The following is a 27,403-nucleotide window of genomic DNA, read 5'->3' on the forward strand; positions in this document are numbered from 1 at the left end:
AGAAGGGAAAGGCTACCCACTCTAGCATTCTGGCCTGGAGAATTCCATGGACTGTATAGTTCACGGGGTCTCAAAGAGTTGGACACAACTGAGCCACTTTCACTTTCACTTTCATTGTGTATAACCTGAAACATAATATCGTACATCAACAGTACCTCTATAAAAAATTTTTTTTAAATAAAGTTAATGATGAAAAAAAATAAGATAACAATCATCAAGAATCCACCTGCCAATGCAGGAGACACAGCTTTGATCCCTGGGTTCGGAAGATCCCCTGGAGAAGGAAATGGCAACCCACTCCAGTATTCTTGTCTGGGAAACCCCATGGATAGAGAAGCCTAGCAGGCTACAATACACATGGTCACAAAAGAGTCAGACACACCTTAGCTACTAAATGACAACAAAAATCGTCCCCCTGCCTATCTCTTATAGCTGTGACTATAAAAATAACACTGACATACTCAAATTGTGACCACAGATAAAGGTCGTATCATAAAAGTTCTTGATCTGTATCTATGACTTCAGTAATTCATTCATTCACTCATATTTGCTGAAAACCTATGTGCCAGGACACATACAACAGATCAACTAAGATGATGTATATCAGGTACCCAAATGTCATTGATTCAGAGGGCATCTTAGTCATTTTAGTGAACTGTTCAGGAGCATATGGCCAGTGCGTTAACTACAACACTTCTTTTCTCTTTCATCACCTCTTATTTCCCACCTTTGAGTTCATTTAATTAAAGGTGACTATCCCTAGCAGAACACACGAAAAAAATAACCAAAGAGATGGAGATCAGCCACTAAGTAGCTAAAAGTAAGCAGAGGAGAAAAAGAAGAAAGATTGTGAAGAATAAAACTATTGTTACTTTTAATGACTGACATCAGACCTACCACTAATCAGTAGTAAATGAGTCATCTGCTTAAGCATTTACATACGCAAAAATAAAAACTACACACAAAATTACAGAAGGATACATTTTTTAAATTATAGTTTCTATTTACATTTTTTAATAAAATAAGTTAAAGTGGCTAAACAAATGTTTTCTTCTTCCAATTTCATTACTGCCATTTTGAATTCTAGGAAAGGACAAAGAAGCACTCCAACTTAAAGAGCATCTATTTCCAGATGAATTTATAAAACATTTCAGATGAGTAGTTCTAAAGATTTGTCTTCATTTTTAAAGTTTTATTGATGTGTCATAATACAGTATCAGATCAGATAAGATTTTTAAGATTTTGCTTTGACAGCCAAGAAGGAGTGTTTAAAACTGCATACTATTCTTCAAACAGCTTTAATACACCATATATAAATTTTACCTACTCTTTAATACCCTCCAAGTTACATGAATAAATAATCAGTATTAAGATCTTGGGTAATTTCCCCAGGGAGCTATTGTGGAAGCAGAAGCCAACTTCATCTTCTTTGACATCTACTAAAAGCCATAAGTGGAAATCCTAGGTCACTCTTTGACAAATGCTATTTCTATTGGTTTTCAACACAGTTAAACAATCTAAGTGAATGTGAAAGTATAGTTGCTCAGCTGTGTCTGACTCTTTGCGACCTCATGGACTGTAGCCTACCAGGCTCCTCTGTCCATGGAATTTTCCAGGCGAGAACCCACTGGAGGGGTTGTCATTCCCTTCTCCAGGGGATCTTCCCAACCCAGGGATCGAACCCAGGCCTCGCGCATTGCAGGCATATTCTTTACCATCTGAGCCACCAGGGAAGCTCTAAATAATCTAAACTCGAGCCAAATGTGAGAGGTATAAATCACCTCTGATGCCTTTTTAGATTGCACATGAAAACTGGCTTTATTTTTAACTTCTCACATGAATTTTCTATTGAAAAATTTACCTTCAACATCTGAACTAGCAAGAAAAGGTAGGCTTTACCTATTATTTCAGTGTTCATGTCATATTCACCTTTGTTTCCCTCACATCCAGACCAGTGCCTAGCACACAGCAGGGGCTTGGCAAACAGCTGACCTAAGTGAAGAACTGAAATGTGTTCAAGGACTAACCTTCAAAAGCATTTCTTCATGTTGGGGATTATCAGAATCGTAGGATTCTCTGCGCAGTTTTTCCACATCTGCAATAAGGTTTCTGTAGCCAACAATTTGCAGAAGGCAAGCCTGAAGAGAGATTCCCAATCTAAGGTGTTAAAAAATAGAAGAAACACATATGAGGAAAAACAAAACATATTCTTTGGCATTTGTTCACTTGATGTACGTACAATAGGGCTTTTCATATTTATATAATATTTAGGAAATTGCTCAAATAGGATCTAATAGAAGCACAATTTTTAACTGAAACTCCACATGGACAATTGTGGAAGTCAGTTAAAATTTACCTCTCATCCCAGTCTTAAGTCAAATTGCAATAATATGGCTTAAAAACATGGGAGCTCTTTATGCAGGTGACTTGAAAGATGTAGAAAATACAGGTAGTCATAGTTTCTTAGGGATCATTATACTCCCTTAGGTAGATATATCAGAAACTCTTTAGAAGGGTGTGTGTGGGCAGCTATTTAGTGTGAGAGAAAGAAATTGTCCCAGGGGCTTAGGGGTAAGAGAAATTTCAAAACAAATGAAAACAACAAAAATTAAAACACTTCTGCTTGCAAGCACCCCTGACAGATAAGGCAATGCCAAGAGAAAGAACTCACTACATTTCCCATTCCATTCGAACCACTCTACTTGTCTGAATGCTTTTCCTTATGCTGAAACCAAATGTGCTTTATTACAAAATGGTTCAAATGCTGTTCTCAGAGAAAATTTATTTTCACATTTCCCTGCCACGTCTATTAATTTTAAGACAAATTCTTTCTTCCAGTCTCATCTCCAGGGGTCTTATCTCAAATCCCCACTTTCTGCAGTTCCTTCTCATGGGACATGGTTTTCAGATGTTTTACGATCTTGCTCAGTCTTCTCTGAATGTACAGTTTGTTTGATTATCAGTTCCCTTAAAACATATCACTGGAACAAAAATCAATCTGGCAAGCATGACATAGAGATGATTATTATTTCCTGTGATCTGAATGCTGCTTTTCTCTCCTATAACACAAAATGTAAAATAGAGTCTCCTTAAGCAGTCAAATGACATTATGAGTTCATTACGAGTTCAGGTGACTAAATAATCACCAAGATCCTGTTTTTCTATAAATTACTGTTATATAAATTACCCTCCTGTACTCATTTGATGGCTGCTAGTTTCCTTATAGTCATTCAACTTTGTGATTCAACAATAGCAATTTCATATGATTCAAGCCAATAATTACTGTTCAATATACTCTGACTTCTAATTCACTCACTAAATTTAAACATTTTTTGTTGGAATGGGGGGGTCATCATAATCACAATGACAGTGTCATAACCATCTTTTTGAGAGGGAAGAGATGTATAGAGTTTAACTCAAATTTGAGGGCAACAGAAAATCTTATTTTAGGACTGTATGTTTATTTCAAACACAGAGGGCAGTGTCAGATAACCCAGAACACTAAATTTATATAAAACTGAATGTTCAATTAAAAAAAAAAACTGAATCTGATATTTAAACTTAGGAAAAAGGCACAGTGGTACTCATCACCCAGAAAATCAACAGAGGACAGAGAAGAAAGTTAATTTGGAGGAAAGAGGAGAGTGGGAAAAATAAAAAAGAAAACAAGGGAGTCAATTCAATTTTACAGTAGTAATTCTTACCACCACCATAAGTGGCACCTGAAAAAATGTATAAAACAAAGTAAGGTTAATAGTAGTGATGACTTGATAGATTACATGGTTTTTCCCCCAGCTCTATTTCTTGATTTTTTTCCCAGAAAATTATTTAATTTTTTAAAGATCACATCTTGTTAATGTCAAACTGGAAAAAAAAAACAACACTGAAATTCATATTCGGCTGTAAAATAAAATCTATTGAGTCAGGGTCTAACCCTAACCCTAAACCCTAACGCTAACCCTAATTTCTGCATTATTGAAATTTGCCATTTGATATTGGAATACAGTCTTACATAAATGTGGCCATGCTATACATTATTTTAATGCACATTTCTTGCATTATGTTTTTTGCTAATGACTTATTAGATGCTGTTTATATTTATTTGAGACTATGGAAATGATGTTTTAGGCAAAAAGCAAATTTGAACAATTTTCTCATCCGAGTTTAAATGGATTGTAAAGCAATGGAGACAACTCACAATATCAACAATGCATTTGGCCCAGGAACTGCTAATGAACATACAGTGCAGTGGTGGTTCAATAAGTTTTGCAAAGAAGATGAGAGCCTCAGAAGTGAGGAGCGCAATGGTGAGTCCACTGGAAGCTGACAATGACCAACTGAGAGCAATTGTTGAAGCTGATCCTTTTAACACAAGAAGTTGGCGAAGAACTCAACATCAACCATTTTATGGTCATTCAGCATTTGAAGCAAATTGGAAAGGTGAATAAGCTCAATAAGTGGGTATCTCATGAACTGACCGAAAATCAAAAATTGTCATTTTGAAGTGTTTTATTCTATGTAACAACAACAAAGCTTTTCTTGATTGGATTGTGATGTGTGATGAAAGTGGATTTTATATGACAACTGGCAACAACCAGCTCAGGGGCTGGACCAAGAAGAAGCTACAAAGTACTTCTCACAGGCAAACTTGCATGAAAAAAAGGTCATGATCACTGTTTGGTGGTCGCTGCTGATCTGATGCACTACAGCTTTCTGAATCCTGGCGAAACCATTACACCTGAGAAGTATGCTCAGCAAATTGAAGATCTGCACCGAAAACTGCAATGCCTGCAACCAGCACTGTCCAACAGAAAGGGCCCAATTCTCCATGACTATGCCCAACCACATGTTGCACAAGCAAGACTTCAAAAGTTGAACAAACTGGGCTACGAAGTTTTGCTTATCCACTATGTTCACCTGACCTCTCAAAATCCAACTACTACTTTTTCAAGCAACTCAACCACTTTTTGCAAGGAAAATGCTTCTACAATCAGCAGGAGGCAGAAAATGCTTTCCAAGGGTTTGTCAAATCCCAAAGCATGGGTTTTTATGCTACAGGAATAAACAAACATTTTTCATTGACAAAAATGTGTTGATTGTAATGGTTTCTATTTTGATTAATGAAGATGTGTTTGAGCCCAGTTATAATGATTTAAAATTCATGCTCCAAAACTGCAATTAAATACTACCTATAAAAGTTTTTTCTTCCTAAAGGAAATCAAAAGAATAGATGACAAGGAAACACTTCTGAATGAAATCTATAACTTTCATAAAAGAGACAGAAAAGATTTGCTATTAAATCTAACCCAATCTCTAAGTATGATTATAGGTCTAATATATCTCTCATGCCTAATTGTAATCTTAAATTTTAAATGAATTGCATTCTTACCACAATTTCAGAGAAATAAGTCAGTAGGTTTCAAAAAGACATTTACTATATAATTAAATCACATTTAATAAAGCTGAATGAAGGGAAAGCAGCTAATTAGCTGAAGCATCTGCAGAAGAATGCTATGGATACCATGTGGAAATGGAGTTTTGTGATGAGCAATTAGCTAGTACCTAGAATCCCTCCAACATAGAGACCTATGCTAAGTGCACTCTGAATGTAACATCTGAAGTTCTTAAGAATGCACATCTAAAAGACAGTTTGACTGTTACCTACCTAAACTGTATCTGAATGTATCTGCATACAGAATTTATTCTACCCAATATCCTTAGACTGAAATTTTACAGAAAAATTCCTGTACCCAATGGAAAATATAAAGCTAATTTTAAATGTCACGTACATCGCCAAATGCATTTTAATACTTCCAAGATAAGACAACTAATTACAAAATTCTAAAGTCTTCATATAAAAGTCATCTCTCCTTCCACAAATGTCTATCTTCTTCACAAGCAGGTAATAACTGTCTCCAAGATTAACAGCCTGTCATGAACTGAAAAAATATTCTTCATAGAGCAGTCAGCTCAGGCACATTTACAATTCGTACATTTACTGTTAATGTAAAACATAGGCATCATATGGAGTGACTGTTGATGAATGGGCTCCCTTTATTTCATCTTCTGATATCAAGGGTGTCCATCAAATTTCTTACATTCATTGCATCTCAAAAGCATAAACATAAATTACAACAGAATTACAAAGTTGCTGCTATTTACAAACATGAAAAATGCATCTTTTTTCTTTATTTTTCACCTGAAAGTCAAAACATGCAGATAATTATCTGGGGCAGAGAAAGGAGAGAGAGAGAGAAAGTGTGTGTGAGAAAGTATTTAGAAACAGAATATTTAGAAATACTAAGTATGTGGCATATGACTTGTTTTATATTTATAACATAATGAACATATTCTTACTGTGGATTTATGTCAGGGTTAATTTTTTTCAGTTCCATGATGTCGTCTATAGTTTTTTCAATAGCATCAGGGTGAACACTCACTGAAGTCTGTAATAGCTAGAAAACAAGTTTAAATTAGTTCCCTTGTCATGAACACTAGTATCTTAAGTGGGGTCTAATTAAATTGGGGCTTCAAATATTTGTTTAAAGCTTAAAACCAAAACTGATGTAGTCTTTAAATTCTAGTAAATTTGGTATTTTTCTGATTAAGGTAATAAACATAAAACAAAAATACATAAGCTTGTTTTTTTTACTACTTTCATCTGTTTCAGGTTACTCACATAGAAATATTATATTTTCTTTTTCTCACTGAACACACATGGTTTCCATTGTTAATGAGTATATGTCTGTGACTGTGTGAAGTACATGGGAGATACAGTCTTAAGAATGTCAAAGTTAAATATTCAAGAATCTTAAGAAACAAATTTTTCTTTCTTATGTGGATGCTTAACTATATGCCATAAATCTAGCATAGTGGCTTGGAAAATCTTGAGTATAAAGTTAAATGATTTGGATATTGAGGAACTAGCAGAGAGATAACACTTCTCTTATTTCCACAGAATATTTATGATTTGGAATGAGATATAAAAGGGATGAATTCAACAATGAAGTAATATGTGCAGCATAAATCTGTCTGGAAATTCATGAGTGCCTGCTTTTAGATAAAAAGCACAGTGGTTTGTGATGGGAAAAAATTCTTTCTTCTCAGCTGTGTCCAACTCTTTGTGACCGCATGGACTGTAGCCTGCCAGGCTCTCTGTCCATGGGATTTCCCAGGCAAGAATACTGGAGGGGGTTGCCATTTCTTTCCCCAGGGAATATTCCTGACCCAGGGATTGAACCTGAGTCTCCTGCATTGCAGGCAGACTCTACCATCTGAGCCATCATTGGATGGGAAGCCCATAGCCAAAGGTATATTTTGTTTCTTAAAATTTTTACTTTTGGATGATTGGAGGTAAGCTTCCAAGTGAGAAGTTGCTGAAAAATACAGAAACAATTTTACTTACCTTACTTTTTGAATCTCTCAGTGATGTTTCTGGAAAAGAGATAATTTTAAAAGCTATTCAAATATCATCTTTTACAAGTGGTTTACAATTATTGTACTGAAATATAACACTGTATCCTCAATTACAGAAAGCCTACATTTTGCTTACTTCTTTGTTTCATGCTTACCAATTTTCATGGTTCTAGAAGCTCCAGGCTTGGTATTATAACAGATTCGTTGCAGTTCACATCTTCCAGTCAGTTTTCTCATTACAAATTTCAGGCAACGCCACAAAAATTTACAATAAAAATACAGGCACACCTGGATCAGCATTCTGTCAAAAATAAAAGATAGCACTCTTCCAACAGAACTCTGGAAGAGAATAGAAAGCAGCCACCACCAGCAAGCAACAAGCCCAGAAGAAAATCAACCATTAGACTTCTTGGGTTCACAAGCATATTTCATTATTTCAATCCCTTGTTACTTTATTTGAGGTAGCTACAAAATCCATCATCAGGAGTGAAGCCTTAGTGTCCTGTAAGGACATACCTACTATGACAGCAAGCTCCAGAATGCCTACTCTAGTAAATTTTATACACCAACAGAGAGTGAAGCATGGGAATCCTTTCTTTTCCTACCTTTGCCTAAAAATATTTTTAAAACAAATCAGTACCTCAAATACAGAATCCTTCTGTTTTAGAAGCTGTCTCTCCTATAGACATGGGGAAGAACATGCTATATCAACTCTCATCTTCTGCCTCCATGAACAGCCTCTCAGCTCACCCTAGTAAATTTCCAGCTTTTCCTTGGTGCCTTTTTTGGCTGCTGTTTATTTCTTCCCTTGCTCCCATTTTTCTCCTTTCCTCTGCTTTTGTTTTGGTACTACTGTCCTCTGATGCTTGATCGTGTGGCCACCTGTCTTTTCTGCTGACCAATCCAATACTTCTTTCTTTTTTTTGAAATTTTACTTTATGATACTGTATTGGTTTTGCCATACATCAACATGAATACTTCTCGGATGTGCCAGAATGCCTCCTCATCAGCTCACTGAACAAGCATGTTGACCTTTGGTTCTCCAGCATTCTGATTTAAACTTTCCAAAATCTCCCCCTCTTGACAAGTTTGTTCCTGGCTCCTGCTAAACAAAGTTTTCTTCATTGTACACCCTATCTCACTTCAATAAAGTACCGGAACTATACTTTACTGGACAAACTATAAAGTATATTGTCACCAATCATGTACTTATCCACAATGTCTCTGGCACATGTGAATTTGAGTTTTATGCCAACTTTTAGTTTTTAATATGAGTCTATATATTTAATACATGAGTCTACATACTTAATATGTAAGTCCACATATTTAGTTTTTAATATGTCTACTACTTCATGATACTGTTCGGAGTCTCAAATGACTCAGGCTATAGAGGTAAAGATTTATTATCCAGGAACTTGTATTCAACTCATCTTCTCTGAATACTAGAGTTTCCCTAGAAGGTAGAGTTATTTTCCTAGAAGGCAGAATTATTTATAATACTTCTTATTGGTGTCATTTCTAAAAGATATTTTTCTCACATGTTCACTAATTTTCTCCAATTCTAACATAAGGTGATCCAGGGTCATTCAGATGAATTAGTGTAGTTAACTAATTAATTAATTAGTGTAGTTAAGCCTCAATGATGTGATGAATCCCTGATTTGAACAAACACCTTAATTGTGTTCCTTTGTTCAGTTGCTCTGGCTCCAATAATCTGAACAGCCTGTTAAAAACAACAATTCCAACAAACTAACTTGTACAAAAGCATGCAGTTAATATCATATATGCAAAGGGAACAGAGGAAACATATAAGTAACCAAAACTGCTGTACTAAAATATGAGAGAATCCTTGTAGATAATAAAATTGGATTCTAGAGTACCTAATAACATAAAATATCCAAAGAACATATATGGAATAATATATCTTTTCTTATTATAAATAAAACAAAAACAATTTAATGATGATATACAAACAAGGAGAAAAAGATTGTCAGGATATACAACAAAAAGGTTAACAGAGGTTTTTCTGGGTAATGGAATTATGAGTAATTTTTACTTGCTTTTCTGGTTAAGTAATTTTCTTTTTTAATATACATTATTTTAAGAAATAATACACATTATTTTAAGAAAAAAGAAAGTTATAACAGTGATCACCAAAATGATTACAAACAAGTACATATGAAATTTCTATATGACATCAGATTCCACTGGAAGACAAAACAAATGGATTTACTGTGTTGTGAAGTCTGCAATTCAACTGTTTTAGTTAAATATGTTCTAAGATCTGTTAATATTTAGATTACCAGCTTCTAAAAAACGTAACCCTGAAAATAATTAACAGAACATTTTAATTACGAGTGAGAAATTATACAAAACTTCAACTTGCTCTCTTGAAAAAATTTTCTATTTTTCCAACTATTGGATAGCTATGACAGAAGAAAAGATTGAGCAATATCCTTATTAACTGGTTATCAGCCAAATGGTAATGATATTAATGACTGGCTGGCATTAATCCTATTCAGTTCAGTTCAGTTCAGTCGCTCAGTCGTGTCCGACTCTTTGCGACGCCATGAATCGCAGCACGCCAGGCCTCCCTGTCCACCACCATCTCCCGGAGTTCACTCAGACTCATGTCCATTGAGTCCATGATGCCATCCAGCCATCTCATCCTTGGTCGTCCCCTTCTCCTCCTGCCCCCAATCCCTCCCAGCATCAGAGTCTTTTCCAATGAGTCAACTCTTCGCATGAGGTGTCCAAAGTACTGGAGCTTCAGCTTTAGCATCATTCCTTCCAAAGAAATCCCAGGGTTGATCTCCTTCAGAATGGACTGGTTGGATCTCCTTGCAGTCCAAGGGACTCTCAAGAGTCTTCTCCAACACCACAGTTCAAAAGCATCAATTCTTCGGCGTTCAGCCTTCTTCACAGTCCAACTCTCACATCCATACATGACCACAGGAAAAACCATAGCCTTGACTAGACGGACCTTAGTCGGCAAAGTAATGTCTCTGCTTTTGAATATGCTATCTAGGTTGGTCATAACTTTTCTTCTAAGGAGTAAGCGTCTTTTAATTTCATGGCTGCAGTCACCATCTGCAGTGTAAAGTCTGACACTGTTTCTACTGTTTCCCCATCTATATCCCACGAAGTGATGAGACCGGATGCCATGATCTTTGTTTTCTGAATGTTGAGCTTTAAGCCAACTTTTTCACTCTCCTCTTTCACTTTCATCAAGAGGCTTTTTAGCTCCTCTTGACTTTCTGCCATAAGGGTGGTGTCATCTGCATATCTGAGGTTATTGATATTTCTCCCAGTAATCTTGATTCCAGCTTGTGTTTCTTCTAGTCCAGCATTTCTCATGATGTACTCTGCATAGAAGTTAAATAAGCAGGGTGACAATATACAGCCTTGACGTACTCCTTTTTCTATTTTGGAACCAGTCTGTTGTTCCATGTCCAGTTCTAACTGTTGCTTCCTGACCTGCATATAGATTTCTCAAGAGGCAGGTTAGGTGGTCTGGTATTCCCATCTCTTTCAGAATTTTCCAGTTTATTGTGATCCACACAGTCAAAGGCTTTGGCATAATCAATAAAGCAGAAATAGATGTTTTTCTGAAACTCTCTTGCTTTTTCCATGCTCCAGCGGATGTTGGCAAGCACAGGAGGCTGCGAGCTGGCTCACTAAGCACGGCCCAGAGGAGCTACCCTATGTTCGAGGTCAGGGGCAGCAGCCTAGAGTGCCAGGCTGCAACGGCGCAGGAACGGCCAAGAGGAGCTACCCTGCGTCCGAGGTCAGGGGCAGGGGCCGGGAGGAGACATCTCGCGCCCGAGGCCAGGGGCGGTGACCTTGAGGAGCCACCCCGAGACCGAGGCCAGGGGTGGCAGCTGGGAGGAGCCACCCTAGGAGTGGTGGCTGCAGAGCACAGGAGGGCCTAGACGAGCTATCCCACATTGAAGGTTAGGAACAGTGGCGGTAAGGAGATACCCCTCATGCAAGGTAAGGAGCAGCGTCTGCGCTTTGCTGGAGCAGCCGTGAAGAGATACCCCACGCCAAGGTAAGAGAAACCCAAGTAAGCTGGTAAGTGTTGCAAGAGGGCATCAGAGGGCAGACACACTGAAACCATACTCACAGAAAGCTAGTCAATTTTATCACACTAGGACCACAGCCTTGTCTAACTCAGTGAAACCAAGCCATGCCTACGGTGCAACCCAAGATGGGCGGGTCATGGTGGAGAGGCCTGACAGAATGTGGTCCACTGGAGAAGGGAATGGCAAGCCACTTCAGTATTCTTGCCTTGAGAACCCCATGAACAGTATTAATCCTATTACTAAGTTAAAAATAAAGCTTTCCATGATATCTGCCCTTATGGTACCCATGTGCAACTTCCTGTAAAGTTTGTCTAGCATGTGGGCTGGCTACTCAGATGAAACCTCTTTAAGTCTATACATTAGGAATGCATAATAATCAGGTTCTTGTAGTACTAAATCTTCCTAGAGAAAAGGTTCTAATTACTGTTTAGGTACAGTACAAGCCAATTAAATTAAACTGCAGAAAATTTTTCCCATGCAAATTCTTCATCAGTTCAGTTCAGTCGCTCAGTCATGTCCGACTCTTTGCGACCCCTTGAATCAGAGCACGCCAGGCCTCCCTGTCCACCACCAACTCAGATCTATACAAAGATGTGGCTTGAGACCTAGAGGTGTCCTTCTAGGTGGTAGGAAGCAGTCAGATGTAGAGTGACTTATAGCCCATCTATAATTTCTCTCACTGGCCTCCTTGCACATGAGAAGAAAATGCTTGGGGAATTATTTTGCATCAGATAGTATTACACAAAAGGAGAGAAAAGATATCATGTTCTATGCATTTCTTTCTTTCAGTTCCCCTGAGGATATTCACACTGTCAAAGATGACAAAATCTGGTGGAAACCCACAATAAGGGGTTAAAGATGATCCCTCATTTCTTTTTTTTTTTTTGATCCCTCATTTCTTAGGGCTCACTGCTCTGTAAAGTATATCACAGTCACAGGAAGAATATCACAAATCATGAAAGAGAAATGCTCCTTTCAGTTGTGAAAGTGTTAGTCACTCAGTTGTGTCTGACTCTGTGACTACACGGGCTGTAGTCAGTCAGACTTCTCTGTTCATTAATTCTCCAGGCAACAGTATTGGAGTAGGTATCCATTCCCTTCTCCAGGGGATCTTCCAGATCCAGAGATTGAACCTGGGTCTGCTGCATTACAGGCACTGACTTTTATACACTGCTTCCTTACCCTTTCATAATTTCTGGGCTGATAGTGCAATTATGCTATTTATCAATACTATTCAGGATATATTTTGATTTTTCCCCCTTGTTTTTCTAATTGGCCAACATGCCTACAAATATTTCATTAAGCAACCAGCTTGTTATGGTAGGCACTGTACTTTCTTTCTATGCGAGGTATTTTCCAGTCAATCATCAGATCAAACTATGTTTTGCCAGGTACTATTTATTTTGCATTTAGATCATAAGGCATGGTCAGAGAAGGAAACATCAGTGCTACCTCTTAATTTGGAAGCCTTATTTTGATAAGAACAAGTACCCAAGTTGTTTCCTCATGAAAGGACCAGATCAGCAAAACCTCCATATGAGCACCTCAGGATGGCTGTTCTTCATCATCAAATGCCACCTACCAGTAGGTCATTCCTTAAATGTCTGAATCTATTTAAGTGCATTAATTGTAAAGTTTGTGAAAAAACTGCTTAAGGTCCAGAGAAAAAACAAAAATAATTAAATATTTGGGAAGAATGTTAAAGTGGTTTGTCATGTTTATCCTGAAAAGGAAGCAATTTAAGAAGTGGATCTTTAAATGCTCTTAAGCTAATCAGTAGTTGGTTTAGGAAAAAAGAAAGAAAGGGAGGAAGGAAAAAGGGAGAAAGGTGTGTCCCTTTCCATTCTGTGTGTAGGAATAGGAACTTTTGGATTTATAGTGCTTTTCCTTCTTTTATCTCCTTTCTGACCGCCTGCTTGGAGTGAAGGCATCTCAAGATCAACGGAACAAAATAGAAAGCCGAGATAAATCCACACACCTTATCTTTGACAAAGGAGGCAAGAATATACAATGGAGTAAAGGCAATCTCTTTAACAAGTGGTGCTGGGAAAACTGGTCAACCACTTGTAAAAGAATGAAACTAGATCACTTTCTAACACCGCACACAAAAATAAACTCAAAATGGATTAAAGATCTAAATGTAAGATCAGAAACTATAAAACTCCTAGAGGAGAACATAGGCGAAACACTCTCCAACATAAATCACAGCAGGATCCTCTATGATCCACCTCCCAGAATTCTGGAAATAAAAGCAAAAATAAACAAATGGGATCTAATTAAACTTAAAAGCTTCTGCACAACAAAGGAAAATATAAGCAAGGTGAAAAGACAGCCTTCTGAATGGGAGAAAATAATAGCAAATGAAGCAACTGACAAACAACTAATCTCAAAAATATACAAGCAACTCCTGCAGCTCAATTTCAGAAAAATAAACGACCCAATCAAAAAATGGGTCAAAGAACTAAATAGACATTTCTCCAAAGAAGACATACGGATGGCTAACAAACACATGAAAAGATGCTCAACATCACTCATTATTAGAGAAATGCAAATCAAAACCACAATGAGGTACCACTTCACACCAGTCAGAATGGCTGCGATCCAAAAATCTGCAAGCAAGAAATGCTGGAGAGGGTGTGGAGAAAAGGGAACCCTCCTACACTGTTGGTGGGACAGCCACTATGGAGAACAGTGTGGAGATTCCTTAAAAAATTGCAAATAGAACTACCTTATGACCCAGCAGTCCCACTGCTGGGCATACACACCGAGGAAACCAGAATTGAAAGAGACACATGTACCCCAATGTTCATCGCAGCACTGTTTATAATAGCCAGGACATGGAAACAACCTAGATGTCCATCAGCAGATGAATGGATAAGAAAGCTGTGGTACATAGACACAATGGAGTATTACTCAACTGTTAAAAAGAATACATTTGAATCAGTTCTGATGAGATGGATGAAACTGGAGCCGATTATACAGAGTGAAGTAAGCCAGAAAGAAAAACACCAATACAGTATACTAACACATATATATGGAATTTAGAAAGATGGCAATGATGACCCCGTAAGCAAGACAGCAAAAAAGACACAAGTGTATAACGGACTTTTGGACTCTGAGGGAGACGGAGAGGGTGGGATGATTTGGGAGAATGGCATTGAAACATGTATACTATCATGTAAGAATCGAATCACCAGTCTATGTCCGATGCAGGATACAGCATGCTTGGGGCTGGTGCATGGTGATGACCCAGAGAGATGTTATGGGGAGGGAGGAGAGAGGGGGATTCATGTTTGGGAACGCATGTACACCCGTGGTGGATTCATGTCAATGTATGGCAAAACCAATACAGTATTGTAAAATAAAGTAAAAATAAAAATTAAAAAATATATATATATACCTGTGTGGCAGATCCCATTTGCTTTCTTTAATCCTATCCTTCTGTTCCTATTCTTAGAAGAATTACTGCCATATACTCTACCACCTGAACCCTATGTTCAGAGGGTTTAAAGCACAGCTTGTGTTGTTATCTCCTAACTTGAATCATCAAACCAACAGTCTTAGTTTTATTTAGGAAAATAGTTTGCTTTTATTTTTCTTAACACTATCCTAGGTTTTCTTAGTTCTTATGGAAGATTCTCAAATCACTACTGTAAAGATCTGCTATATTTTATAGGAACTTAACAATCAAATTCTCAAGACTAAAAAAAGAAAATACTGTCACATCTCCTGTTCTTTTATATGTGTGTGCTTTTCTGTGTGTTTGTTTGTTTGCCACGCTGCATAGCTTGCTGGATCATAGTTCTCTGCCCAGGGATTGAACCAAGGCCCACACTGAAAGCACAGAGTCCTAACCACTGGACTGTCAGGGAATTCCCACCATCTCCTATTTTTAACAACTATATGTACAGATAGCAGGTTTTTTGTGTTTGTTTCTCTTTTTTCAATCACAGCTTTTTGATCATGTTCCAAAAGGAGCTACTGCAGTTTCAAAGATGAATGCCTTGCTTAAGCACTGGAAGAACCTGATTTAACATAAGAGCTACTTATACAGTCTTATACAGCTACTTATACAGGGCCCAGGGTTCATGTCCCTGTCCAGGAGAGAAAAATGAATACATAAACAAGAGCTACTTACGCATGTTCTGTTTCCAACATTTTCTGTTACTGTTGTTTACTAATACACTGCAGAGTGAAGTATATGGTGGAATTCACAGCAATGTCCTTCCATAAGGCAAAAATGATCACTTTTATCATTTAACATTGATCCTCTAGTTTGCACAAGAATAGCCACCCAATGTAAATTATTCAAAATGAATCATATCTCTACCAAATAAAAGTGAGCTCCTGTCTTGTGCATCTTTGTTAGAGGAATCCATTCAGCAGTGATAAGGCCTGAAAATAGGACATGTACCTAGGACCAGGTAGTCTGCTTGTGGGGTGGGGCTGTGGGTACCTGTACGCTACTCTGTCATCTTAAATTTGTGATTCTGATATCTTCTTTTGAAACAGGAAGAGAAAAGTAGCTTATTTTGAATAGTTTCAATGAATTTGCTACTGAAAGTTAATTCTTGCTTGAAGGAGTCCTATAATAAACAAGAAGTACACTACTGGTGAGGAAAGACACATACAAAATAATCACAATTCTTGGATCAAAACAACTTTATTAAACAAAATACTTTTCATCTGAATGGCCATAAAGAACAGCAGACTACTAAATGTTTCCAACATCATATTTACTTTCTGAAATGACATTTAAAACATTTTTAGTTGCTCTATTGAAGTTCCCAATTAGGAGCACTGGCTGCTGCTGCTGCTGCTAAGTCACTTCAGTCGTGTCCGACTCTGTGCGACTCCATAGATGGCAGCCCACCAGGCTCCCCCATCCCTGGGATTCTCCAGGCAAGAATACTGGAGTGGGTTGCCATTTCCTTCCCCAAGGAGCACTGGCAGTCAGCTGGAAATTAACTTGTCAACAGGTTTTTGGCATAGTAAATGGGCCCTTCTAAATAATGATAATCTATAGGAAAAGATGCTCTGGAGGACTTGATACATGAATTAGAAATGTGAAATCATACAAATAAACCATTTGTGGGCCTCTATCAATAACCTCAGATATCCAGATGATACCACCCTATGGCAGAAAGTGAAGAGGAACTCAAAAGCCTCTTGATGAAAGTGAAAGAGGAGTGTGAAAAAGTTGGCTTAAAGCTCAACATTCAGAAACGAAGATCATGGCATCTGGTCCCATCACTTCATGGGAAATAGATGGGGAAACAGTGGAAACAGTGTCAGACTTAATTTTTTTGGGCTCCAAAATCACTGCAGATGGTGACTGCAGCCATGAAATTAAAAGACGCTTACTCCTTGGAAGGAAAGTTATGACCAACCTAGATAGCATATTCAAAAGCAGAGACATTACGTTGCCAACAAAGGTCCGTCTAGTCAAGGCTGTGGTTTTTCCAGTGGTCATGTATGGATGTGAGACTTGGACTGTGAAGAAAGCTGAGCGCCAAAGAATTGATGCTTTTGAACTGTGGTGTTGGAGAAGACTCTTGAGAGCCCCTTGGACTGCAAGGAGGTCCAACCAGTCCATCCTAAAGGAGATCAGTCCTGGGTGTTCATTGGAAGGACTGATGTTGAAGCTGAAACTCCAATACTTTGGCCACCTCATGCAAAGAGTTGACTCATTGGAAAAGACTCTGATGCTGGGAGGGATTGGGGGCAGGAGGAGAAGGGGACGACAAAGGATGAGATGGCTGGATGACATCACCAACTTGATAGACATGAGTCTGAGTGAACTCTGGGAGTTGGTGATGGACAGGGGGGGCCTGGCGTACTGCGATTCATGGGGTCGCAAAGAGTCAGACATGACTGAGCGACTGAACTGAACTGAACTGAGAGAAACAAGATTATTTCCCCTACACTGAGCAGCAGTGAGGCAGTGTGCAGCCACTTGGATGGAATTCCATCATTCTTGGTTTTTTTTTTTTTTGGCCTTGTGGCATGTGGGATCTTAGTTCCCTGACCAGGGATGGAACCTGCATGCCCTGCAGTAGAAGCACAGCGTCCCAGCCACAGGACCAGCAAGGAAGTCCATCCCCCGCTCTTTTCCATCATTCTTTATCTGAAGAGACATGCTGCCTTCTAAAAGTAGTGGGTATAAATCTATCACGAATAGACATTATTCCAAATGCTATTGCTATATTAAAGAGCACTATTTTTTAATTCCAGGGACATTTTATATGAGGGATTAAAGAGCAATAGCTGACTGTGGTACAACTGAAATAATAAATTAATGGTTTATTCTTTTCCTTTCTAAGAAAAGAGACATTAACTTCTCTTAAATTACTAATGAGATCACTATTCAATTAAAAACAATGTTAAATCCACACATTTTATAAGATTTATTTTTAAAATTCAGGTTTTTTTTCCTACTTGGACAACATATTTACTAGTCTATTTATAAGGGAATCAGCAAACACATTATACTTTGGCATTTAGGAAGCATTTAGACAAGGGGACTGACCAAGATGGCAGAGTAGGAAGACTGTTTGCTCACCTCCTTCATGGCACACCAAACTTGTAACTATTTACAGAGCAATAGTTGATAAGAAAGACCAGAAGACTAGCAGAAAAGATCTTCAGAAAAGATCTTCTACAACTAAAGATATAAAGAAGGAACTACAACAAGACAGGTAGGAGGGGTGGAGATGAAGCACAGTCAGACTCCTGGGTAGGTGAGCCACAAATGAGAGAACAATCACAACTGCAGAGGGTGTCCACAGGAACAGAGTTCAAGCCCAACATTAGACTCCCCAGTCTGGGGATCCTGCACCAGGAAGATGAGTCACCAAAAGGTTAAGGTCTGAAGGCCAGTCAGGGGACCTGGAGAGCTGTAGGAAAAAAGATGTCACTGTTAAATGGTGCACACAAAATCTCACGGGGCTTCCCTGGTGGCTCGGTGGTAAAGAATCTGCCTGCTAATGCAGGAGATGCCAGTTTGATTTCTAGGTCAGGAAGATCTCTGAGAAGAAAATGGCAATCAGTCCAGTATTCTTGCCTGGAAATTCCCATGGACAGAGGAGCCTGGTAGGCTACAGTCCATGGAATCCCAAAGAGTCAGACATGACTCAGTGACTCAACAACAACACAAAATCTCACATGCTCTGGTAACTAGAGGGCAGAAGCAGTCATTTGAAAGGAGCCTGGGTCAGACCTACCTGCTGATCTTGGAGAGCCTTTTGGAGAGGCAGGAGGCAACTGGAGCTCACCCTGGGGACACAGACACTGGCAGCAGCCACTGTGAGCAGTGTGTGCTACCACAGGGACAGGTGTGCCGCCAAGCGCCATTTTAGAATCCTCCCTGGGACCTATTAGCTCTGGGACCTGGCCCTACCCACCGGCCTGTCAGCACCAGTACTGGGATACCTTAAGCCAAGCAACCAGCTGGGTAGGAACACAGTCCCATCTACCAACAGGACTCCTGCCTTAAGACCCCCTGCCCACCAGAGGGCCCAGGACCTGGCCTCACACACCAGGGCAACGGGACTAGCCCTAGGACCCCAGGGCCTCAGCCCTACCTACCAGCACACTGAAACCAGTTCCAGGACCCCATGTCCTACAGCCTGAGACCCTAGGACCAGGGCTCACCCACCAGGAGACAGATATCACTTCCAGGACCACAGCAGTACCCCCACAGCCTAACATGTCACAACCCAGCCTACCCAACAGCAGGCCAACACCAGTTCTAAGACCTCTCAGCCAGGCATCCTAGGATTCAGCCCCTAGATCACTAGTGGGCTTACATAAGCTTTGGGACACCCCAGACCCTGCAGCCAGCTGTGTCAGGAGTTGGCCTCACCCAGCAACACACAGACACCACCCTACATCGGCTCCAGGACGCCCAGGGCTGTGCAGCTGGAACACCCAGAACCTGGCTCTGCCTACCCAAAGCTGATAGGATACCAGTTCTAAGACATTTTGGACCCCTCAGCCAGTCATTGTGGGATCCAGCCCCAATCACCAATGAGCTGAAACTATTTGGGGACACTCCAGGCCATGCAGTGGGCCATGTAATGAACAGGCTCTGCCCATCAACAGGCCAACATTTGATCAAAGACCCCCAGCCCCACAGACACTTGTCCTAGATCCCAGGTCAACCCACAAGAGGGCCAACACTAGCCTCTGGAATCCCCAAAGTGCTATACTGAGCTGTCTTGTGACCCATCCCTGCCCCCAGCTGCCAGCAGCTTCTGCACAAAGCAGGCTTTGCAACCAACTGAGCAAGGCAGGGGTGGGGGTGAGGGGTAAGAACAGCCATGCCAACCAGACCATCTACAGTATTCAGCCCACTACTGTAGAAGGTGGAGAAGGAAATGGCAACCCACTCCAGTACTCTTGCCTGGAAAATTCCATGGATGGAGGAGCCTGGTAGGCTGCAGTCCATGGGGTCACAAAGAGTTGGACACGACTGAGCGACTTCACTTTCTTTCTTTCTATAGTTCCTTTTGGGGAAGGAAATGGCAGCCCACTCTGATGTTCTTGCCTGGAGAATCCTATGGACGGAGGGGCCTGGTGGGCTACAGTCTATGGCGTTGCAAAGAGTCAGACACGACTAAGCAACTAACACACACACAGTAGAAGGATGCATGTAGTCCACATAGGGGCCACCCCAAGAGCACAGAGCTCTGGTGATAAGAGGTGAGTGTACTGCTGGGATACATAAGACATCGCCTATGAAAGACCACTTCTCCAAGGTCAGAAAACAAAACTAACCTACCAAATACATACAAATAAAAACAGCAGAAACTGGAGCCTATTATACAGAGTGAAGTAAGCCAGAAAGAAAAACACCAATACAGTATACTAACGCATATATATGGAATTTAGAGGGATGGTAACGATCCCTGTATGCGAAACAGCAAAAGAGACACAGATGTATAGAACAGTCTTTTGGACTCTGTGGGAGAGGGTGAGGGAGGGATGATTTGGGAGAATGGTATTGAAACATGTATATTATCATATGTGAAACAGATCGCCAGTCCAGGTTCAATGCATGAGACAGAGTACTCGGGGCTGGTGCACTGGGATGACCCAGAGGGATGAGATGGGGAGGGAGTTGGGAGGGGGGTTCAGGATGGGGAACATGTGTACACCTGTGATGGATTCATGTCAACGTATGGCAAAACCAATACAATATTGTAAAGTAATTAGCCTTCAATTAAAACAAATGTATACTAAAAAAATTAAAATTAAAATTAAAACAGCAAATCAGGCAAAACGAGATGACAGAGAAATATCTTCCCAAGGAACAAGATAAAACCCCAGAAGAAGAACTAGGTGAAGTAGAGATAGACATTCTACCTGATAAAGAGGTAAAGTTCATGACTTTAAAGATGTTCAAAGAACTTGGCAGAAGATTGGATGAACAGAGTAAGAAATTAGAATTTTTTAATAAGATTTAGAAAATATTAAGAAGAAGCAGACAGAGGTGAAGAATACAATAACTGAAATAAGAAATGCTCTAGAAAGAATCAACAGCAGCTTAGATGAGGGAGAAGGCAATGGCAACCCACTCCAGTACTCTTGCCTGGAAAATCCCATGGACAGAGGAGCCTGGTAGGCTACAGTCCATGGGGTCGCAAAGAGTTGGACACGACTGAGTGACTTCACTTTCACTTTTCACTTTCATGTACTGGAGAAGGAAATGGCAACCCACGCCAGTATTCTTGCCTGGAGAATCCCAGGACGGGAGCCTGGTGGGCTGCCGTCTCTGGGGTCACACAGAGTCAGACACGACTGAGAACCCTTAGCAGCAGCAGCTTAGATGAGACACAGGAACAGATCAGTGAGCTGGAAACACAGTAGTGGATATCACTGAAGCTAAACAGAGAAGAAAAACAAATGAGGCCAGTTTAAGAGATCTCTGCAACCACATCAAGTATACTAACATTCACATTATATGGGTCCCAGGAAGAGAAAAGAGAAAGGGACAGAGAATATATCTGAAGACGTAAGAGTTGAAAACTTCCCTAACCTGGGAAAGGAAACAGACAGGGCAGGAGAACAAATATTGCAGGTTCAAAAAATATGTCATGGCAAGCTCTGGTGAGATCACCTATAGGAAACTGCCTAGAAAACTATTCAGGTTAACATATTTCAACAAGGGTATGGATACTTTGTTTTAATACAGGAAACAAAATAATTTGAAATATATATGTGTAAACATGTATACCTCTGTATGGGTCTATATATAATATATATACATACATACAGATGTATATATATTATACATATGTATATTTATGTATGTATATACATATGTGGTATGTATGTATGCATCCTTAAAAAAAAGAGAACTATGGCTAAAAATGCCAGTCTACAATGAGAAAGGTATTCAGATGCACCATAAATCTACCATTTTTTCAGGACTTTGCTTAAACATCCAAAAAATAAGCTCAGTTAAAGTCTCAAGCGAGGCTAGTCAGATTCTGGAAGAACTACATGACCCTGCACCTTCAGCCCTTCAAAAGCAGTGGAAATGCTACCCAATTAAATAGGAGTGTCTGAAGTCTGACTTCAAATCCAGCCTCAATAAAACTATGAGCTGTGTGACTGTGCACAAGCTACTCATAATGGAAGGAATGGACTAGATATCTGGCTCTAAGATAAAGTTAGACATATGTTACAAGGGAAAAAGATTTTTTTTTTGGTCTGACATATTTTTCTATAAGGGCTTCCCTAGTGGCTCAAACAGTAAAGAATCCACCTGCAATGCAGGAGACCCAGGTTCAATCCTAGGGTTGGGAAGATCCCCTGAAGAAGGAAATGGCAACCAACTCACTCTAGCATTCTTGCCTGGAGAATTCCATGGACAGAGGAGCCTGGTGGGCTACAGTCCATGGCGTCACAAAAGAGTCGGACGTGACTGAGTGACTAACTTTCACTTTCAGGTTCATTTTTTCCTTTAAGGTCCATATTATTTCTTGGTAAAAGTATTACCATGCTTCTGGGCTGTTTTATGCCATACTTCCAAAGGTGTCCAAGAACTGCCCCCAAATTTATCTTTGCACCTTATCTTGTACTGACACTAAACAGGATTTACCTCCAATAAACCTTGACCACATGATGCTTGTGGCAGCTGGTCAGACTTCCTTAGGCTTTGCTCATAGCACCCTCTCCATCTATTACATCCTCTATCTCTTTCCTTCAACATCAACTCAGTGAAGCCTTCCCTGAATATTCCTGTCACAAAATAGCTGCAGCATGTCACCAATCACATTCCTTCTTACACCTTAATTTTGTAAGTGTGGCTTTATCTCGTTACCAAGTGGTATGTTAGTTTAGGGAAGGGGCCACCTCATATTCACTTTTGTATCACCCAGAATGCCTCACAACAGGTATACAGTTAAGGGAGTAACATGATACAAAAATTAAGAGAAAAAGAACTTTGAAGTCAGATAGGCGTGCATTCAATACCTGTGTGCTTTGCACGAGTTTGTTTTTAACTCTGCTAAACTTTTTGCCCTGTGCTATAAAATGAAGTATTAATCCCTATTTTATTACAATTGTTATGAAGAGAAAATAAAAGTTAAAATGTGGCACAGTACTGGAATTTTTAGTAGTACTAAACGCTTGCTTACTAATTCAATCAGTGGATGAAGATATTAACCAAGTGTGAATGACTTCTAAAACCCCATTTACAGATATTTTTGTGAACTGGAAGCCTATATCTACTAATCATACTACTGAAATATTGTTTTTCCCTCTGCTGTTTCACAGCCAGGATTTGGGTACAAGTCTGCTCTATATCTCAGTTTCTCCCATGGAGGTTTGAGGTTGGCAGATGTTTTCATTTTCCTCTCTTCTGCCTAAGGAAGGAAAAGTAAGCAGTAAGGTCCATGCCAAGAAACTGAGATCTTGAGGCTGAAATAGTTGGAAGCAATTATCTATATGGGGTGACTTCTAACATCCCCTTTATTAGAAAAATTCAAAATTAGTAATGTTCCAGTGATCTTAAATATATATAATCTCAATAACTAAATTCTAGTAAAGGAAAAGATCTTAATATAAGTGTTAGGTCCTCTCTATTATAAACATCAATTGAATTGAAATTAATGAAATATATTAAATAAACTAAACTCTAAACTTCAGTTCTATTTCAGACTCAAGTGTCCCCTCTTTCTGATCACACATAGACACACTTTCTTCTCACTTTTATTCCCTGTGTTTTTTAATGTAGATCATGGCTAAAGTAATATTGAGTGACTATGGGGTACTTATCCAATATCCCATATCTAATGTCAATTTAAAACACACCCTTCAGCTGGGTGTATTAATCCTATAGCATTTATTTCTAATATCTCATGTAATGTTTTTCTATTCCCTTAAGCTTTGAGTAGTTACACCATTAACATACGTGATGGTAGCAGGTAGTCACAGAGAAGAGTGTGGGTTCCATGTACCTTAAATATGGATTAAAATTCATTTTTTCCCCACACTTGGTTTCTTTAAGATTAACTTCATTTCTTCTGAGGCTGTACATGACCTCAGAAACTGCTCATTCTAGAGTAACTCAGAAGTCGATGAATCACTCTGTGGGCTTTTAAATGACGCTGATTCTCCTCAGTGAAAGTCAGCACCTTATTCTGCATAATATATTTGCTGAGCTCAGGAATTAACACATGATTTGTTCAAGTTATATTTATGTAACTTTCTCTTTGGTTCCAATGAAAAGATTGCCAAATTGTCCAGCATCTGTAGGAACGGACCACAGGGAACAGAAGGGAATCTAAATGATCTGATAGAGCCTGTGATGTAGGATTCTTGCTTCTTGCCCTCTTATTCCTCCAAATCCCACAAACATTAACATATAATGAATACACACAAGTTATAACTTAATAAAAAGAATTAAAAACAAAAATTAAAGTCAAAAGCAATAATCAACTAGGAGGAAATAATGATTGAGTTTCCTTTTGTTATTTCAAAACCAAGGATTAATGAGAAAATCCTCATTTCTTTCTTGATGTGTAGCTTATTATCCTAGCTTCAGTTTCAATGTTAAGTCATGTTTATAAAACAAGTGTGCCAAGTTAAAAGAGAACAATTTGTATCAGAACACATCACTGATTGGGATATGCCAGTTCCATCACCCTTGGTGCTGCTCTGTGTGAAATTAGAGTGGTAGATTTTCCACTGTATCGGTTTTAAATCATCAAATACAAATTAATATTAAAAATATAATCTCTATACCTATGCAATTTAACATAAACTAATAGAAACAAATGCTATTTCTCTTTAAATGGCTGGTTGTGAGGCCACTTAAGTTTTTTAAAACAAATAAAACACTGAAGAAGAAATTCAGTAGTTCAAGGCTTGGTACATGCTTCACCACTACTCTCCCCCCCCCCGTCCCCCATCTACAAAAGGAACTCCTAATCTTCAACCAATACTAAAGCTCTCTGTTAATATGATTCTACAACTAAAAAATACCACATTTACATTCAAGGGAGATTTACAGTTACTAATTTTTCATGAATGTGTAAACGGATCAGTTAATTGCCATGGCAACCAAAAATGTATGAGTTAAATCCTTTGATGGTAAATGTCCCGATGATTTTTCAAATACTATCTTTTTACACATCTAATATAAACAGGTTGAGGAACATTCTGTACAACAAAATAAATGCTAATATATGTAAATAATTTAATTCTAACCTTCTGAGAGGTTTTCACAATTCTAAGATTGGATAAACACCAGTAGCCACACCAAAACATAGTGAATTCCACACAAATGATTTAGGTGCTCCAGAAATAACAATGCAATGAAAACCAGTGGGAAAAAGAAAATCTTAAATTGCATCTACTGAAAGAATTAAATCATTTCCTAAAAGAAATAAGCCAACTAATTATTTTCTTAGAGAAAATAGCCAGAACAAGGGATGAGAATATGAAATATAGGTAGGTCACCATCTTGCAGGAAAGAAACTCAATATTGTAGAAGGTGTGTTTTATTTTGTAACATTCAGGATCAAATTAACTTTGTCATATTTTAATTTAAAGTAAAATTTCTCTGAGCATTTTATTTATAGAACTGTGAATGACAGTCAATACTCTTAAAAATAATTATGACCATATGTCCAACTAAATGGCTTTCAAAACAAAACAAGATCATTCTAAAATACACAAACATATATGGCACCCTATTCGACAAAATATTCAGGGAACCAAAAATTAATGCAGATTTCAGAGGCATCACTGAAGCAGGAAAAGCAAAAGCTTAGAATATATATTTTTCTCCAAAAATGAAGATTTGAAAATGCTTGTATGGATTGGCCGGCCAACCAAAATCTATATTCAAAATTACTTTTTTCAAAGAAAATGATTCTATACAAATTATACTGATTCCTTGACTACTAATTCCTCAAACCTAAACCTTTGGGCTTTATAAACACAAAGCATCCAACTATACCTGCCCCATGCTTTTGTGCCTATATTCTCTTGTAATCTCCTATTTGCAAGTGCTCTTGTAATCTCTTGTAATTTTCTATTTGCAAGTGTTCTATCTTAGCATCAGTATGCATATAAAGTTAGCAGAAGGAACTCTATGGCCAAATTATTCTTAGCCAAAATAGAATGCTATTTCATGCAATCCAAAGAGACCTGCTTATAGGATCACAAATGCTGAACAGAAATACTATACTAATTGTTAAGGAAATCTCTCCATTTCACAGGGCTCATCCAGGAAACCATAAATACTCACCTCAGGAAGTGCTTCATTGTGACTATTTTGATTATCCAGATGTTATACAAACTGTTCTTAAGTAATTGTCTCCAAATTTGCCTTTGTCAAAGTAAATGTAAACTGTGGGAAGAAATTAGATATATTGTTAATGGGGCTAGAAAAATCAAACCCCAAACTTCTGCTAATCTTAGTAAGCAGATAAGGTGCTATGTACCCAAAACTTTAACAACCAAACTGACCACACAGCAATGCAATTCAATGGGTGGAGATTAAAGCTAAAGCCTTTCACTTTATAATTATACAATGTCTTTCAAGTCACTTGCTGGAGAAATTGTTAGTTTCATGAGCAATCTCTTCAATAGTAAACTTTTCATCTATTTTGGATACTGTTCCTATATCTTGAAGAACAGTATTTATACGAAAGATAAAACGAAAACCAATAAATTAACTATTCTGATTTCCAGATATCTGATGGTCTTAAATCTGGTAGCCTCAACCTTTCAGAAGTATAACTCAAAAAATAACTAGAAGCAACTGGTGATGTTTTTTTAAGCTAAAAAAAAAAAAAAAGCTGATAAAAAGCAAGTACTCCAAACAAATGAATAATACGTCCCTAACCCCATCTCTGGAGGGCACTCTAAATAAAATGGTGAAATTATATATTTCTTTCATACATGTCAGTTTACAACACACTTTCACAAAATCCACAATATCAAGGTAATGGTCTTCTTCCAACAAGGAAGGACACTAGCAGCTGCCTACAAAGCAGTAAATTGGGATGAGATATGAAGAAACATATAGAGAAGAGAGAGGGGCTGAGAGCAACAGCAGAATGAAGTTACCTCAATGAAAAAGAGAAAAACAACATTATTTGCAACAAAGACAAGGCAAGAAACTAAATGTGTGGACAAGTGGCTTTCAGTAGAGACACAATTACCAACTACAACAGCCTAGGAATGTGGAAACAGCCTAAACAAAAGCCAGTCTCTTCTCAAGTTGAAGTATAGATGACTTACAATATTACATAAGTTTCAGATGTACAACATAGTGATTCGTAATTTTTAAAAGTTATATTCCATTTATACTTATTGTAAAATATTCAATATATTCCCTGTTCTATACAATATATCCTCATAGCTTGTTATATACATAGTAG

The 27,403-nt window shown here is 38.5% G+C and overlaps 1 protein-coding gene across 3 annotated transcripts in view; it reads right to left on the reverse strand.

Moving 5' to 3' along the window:
• Positions 1-27,403, reverse strand: part of ELMOD1 (ELMO domain containing 1) — an 87,503-nt gene that overhangs the window by 37,867 nt on the left and 22,233 nt on the right. For 2 of the 3 annotated variants that reach the window (XM_018059844.1, XM_018059845.1), the window contains 5 exons: positions 26,266-26,367; positions 7,572-7,717; positions 7,406-7,434; positions 6,358-6,455; positions 2,028-2,157 (listed from right to left, as the gene is read on the reverse strand). In XM_018059844.1, the coding sequence (XP_017915333.1) occupies positions 2,028-2,157; positions 6,358-6,455; positions 7,406-7,434; positions 7,572-7,717; positions 26,266-26,282 (420 nt within the window). In that variant the 5' untranslated portion in view covers positions 26,283-26,367. Of the gene's footprint in view, positions 1-2,027; positions 2,158-6,357; positions 6,456-7,405; positions 7,435-7,571; positions 7,756-26,265; positions 26,368-27,403 lie in introns of all 3 variants that reach the window. The other variant, XM_018059846.1, reaches the window with a different exon arrangement.

This window comes from Capra hircus, chromosome 15, assembly GCF_001704415.2.
Source record: "Capra hircus breed San Clemente chromosome 15, ASM170441v1, whole genome shotgun sequence".
Lineage (NCBI taxonomy): Eukaryota > Metazoa > Chordata > Mammalia > Artiodactyla > Bovidae > Capra > Capra hircus.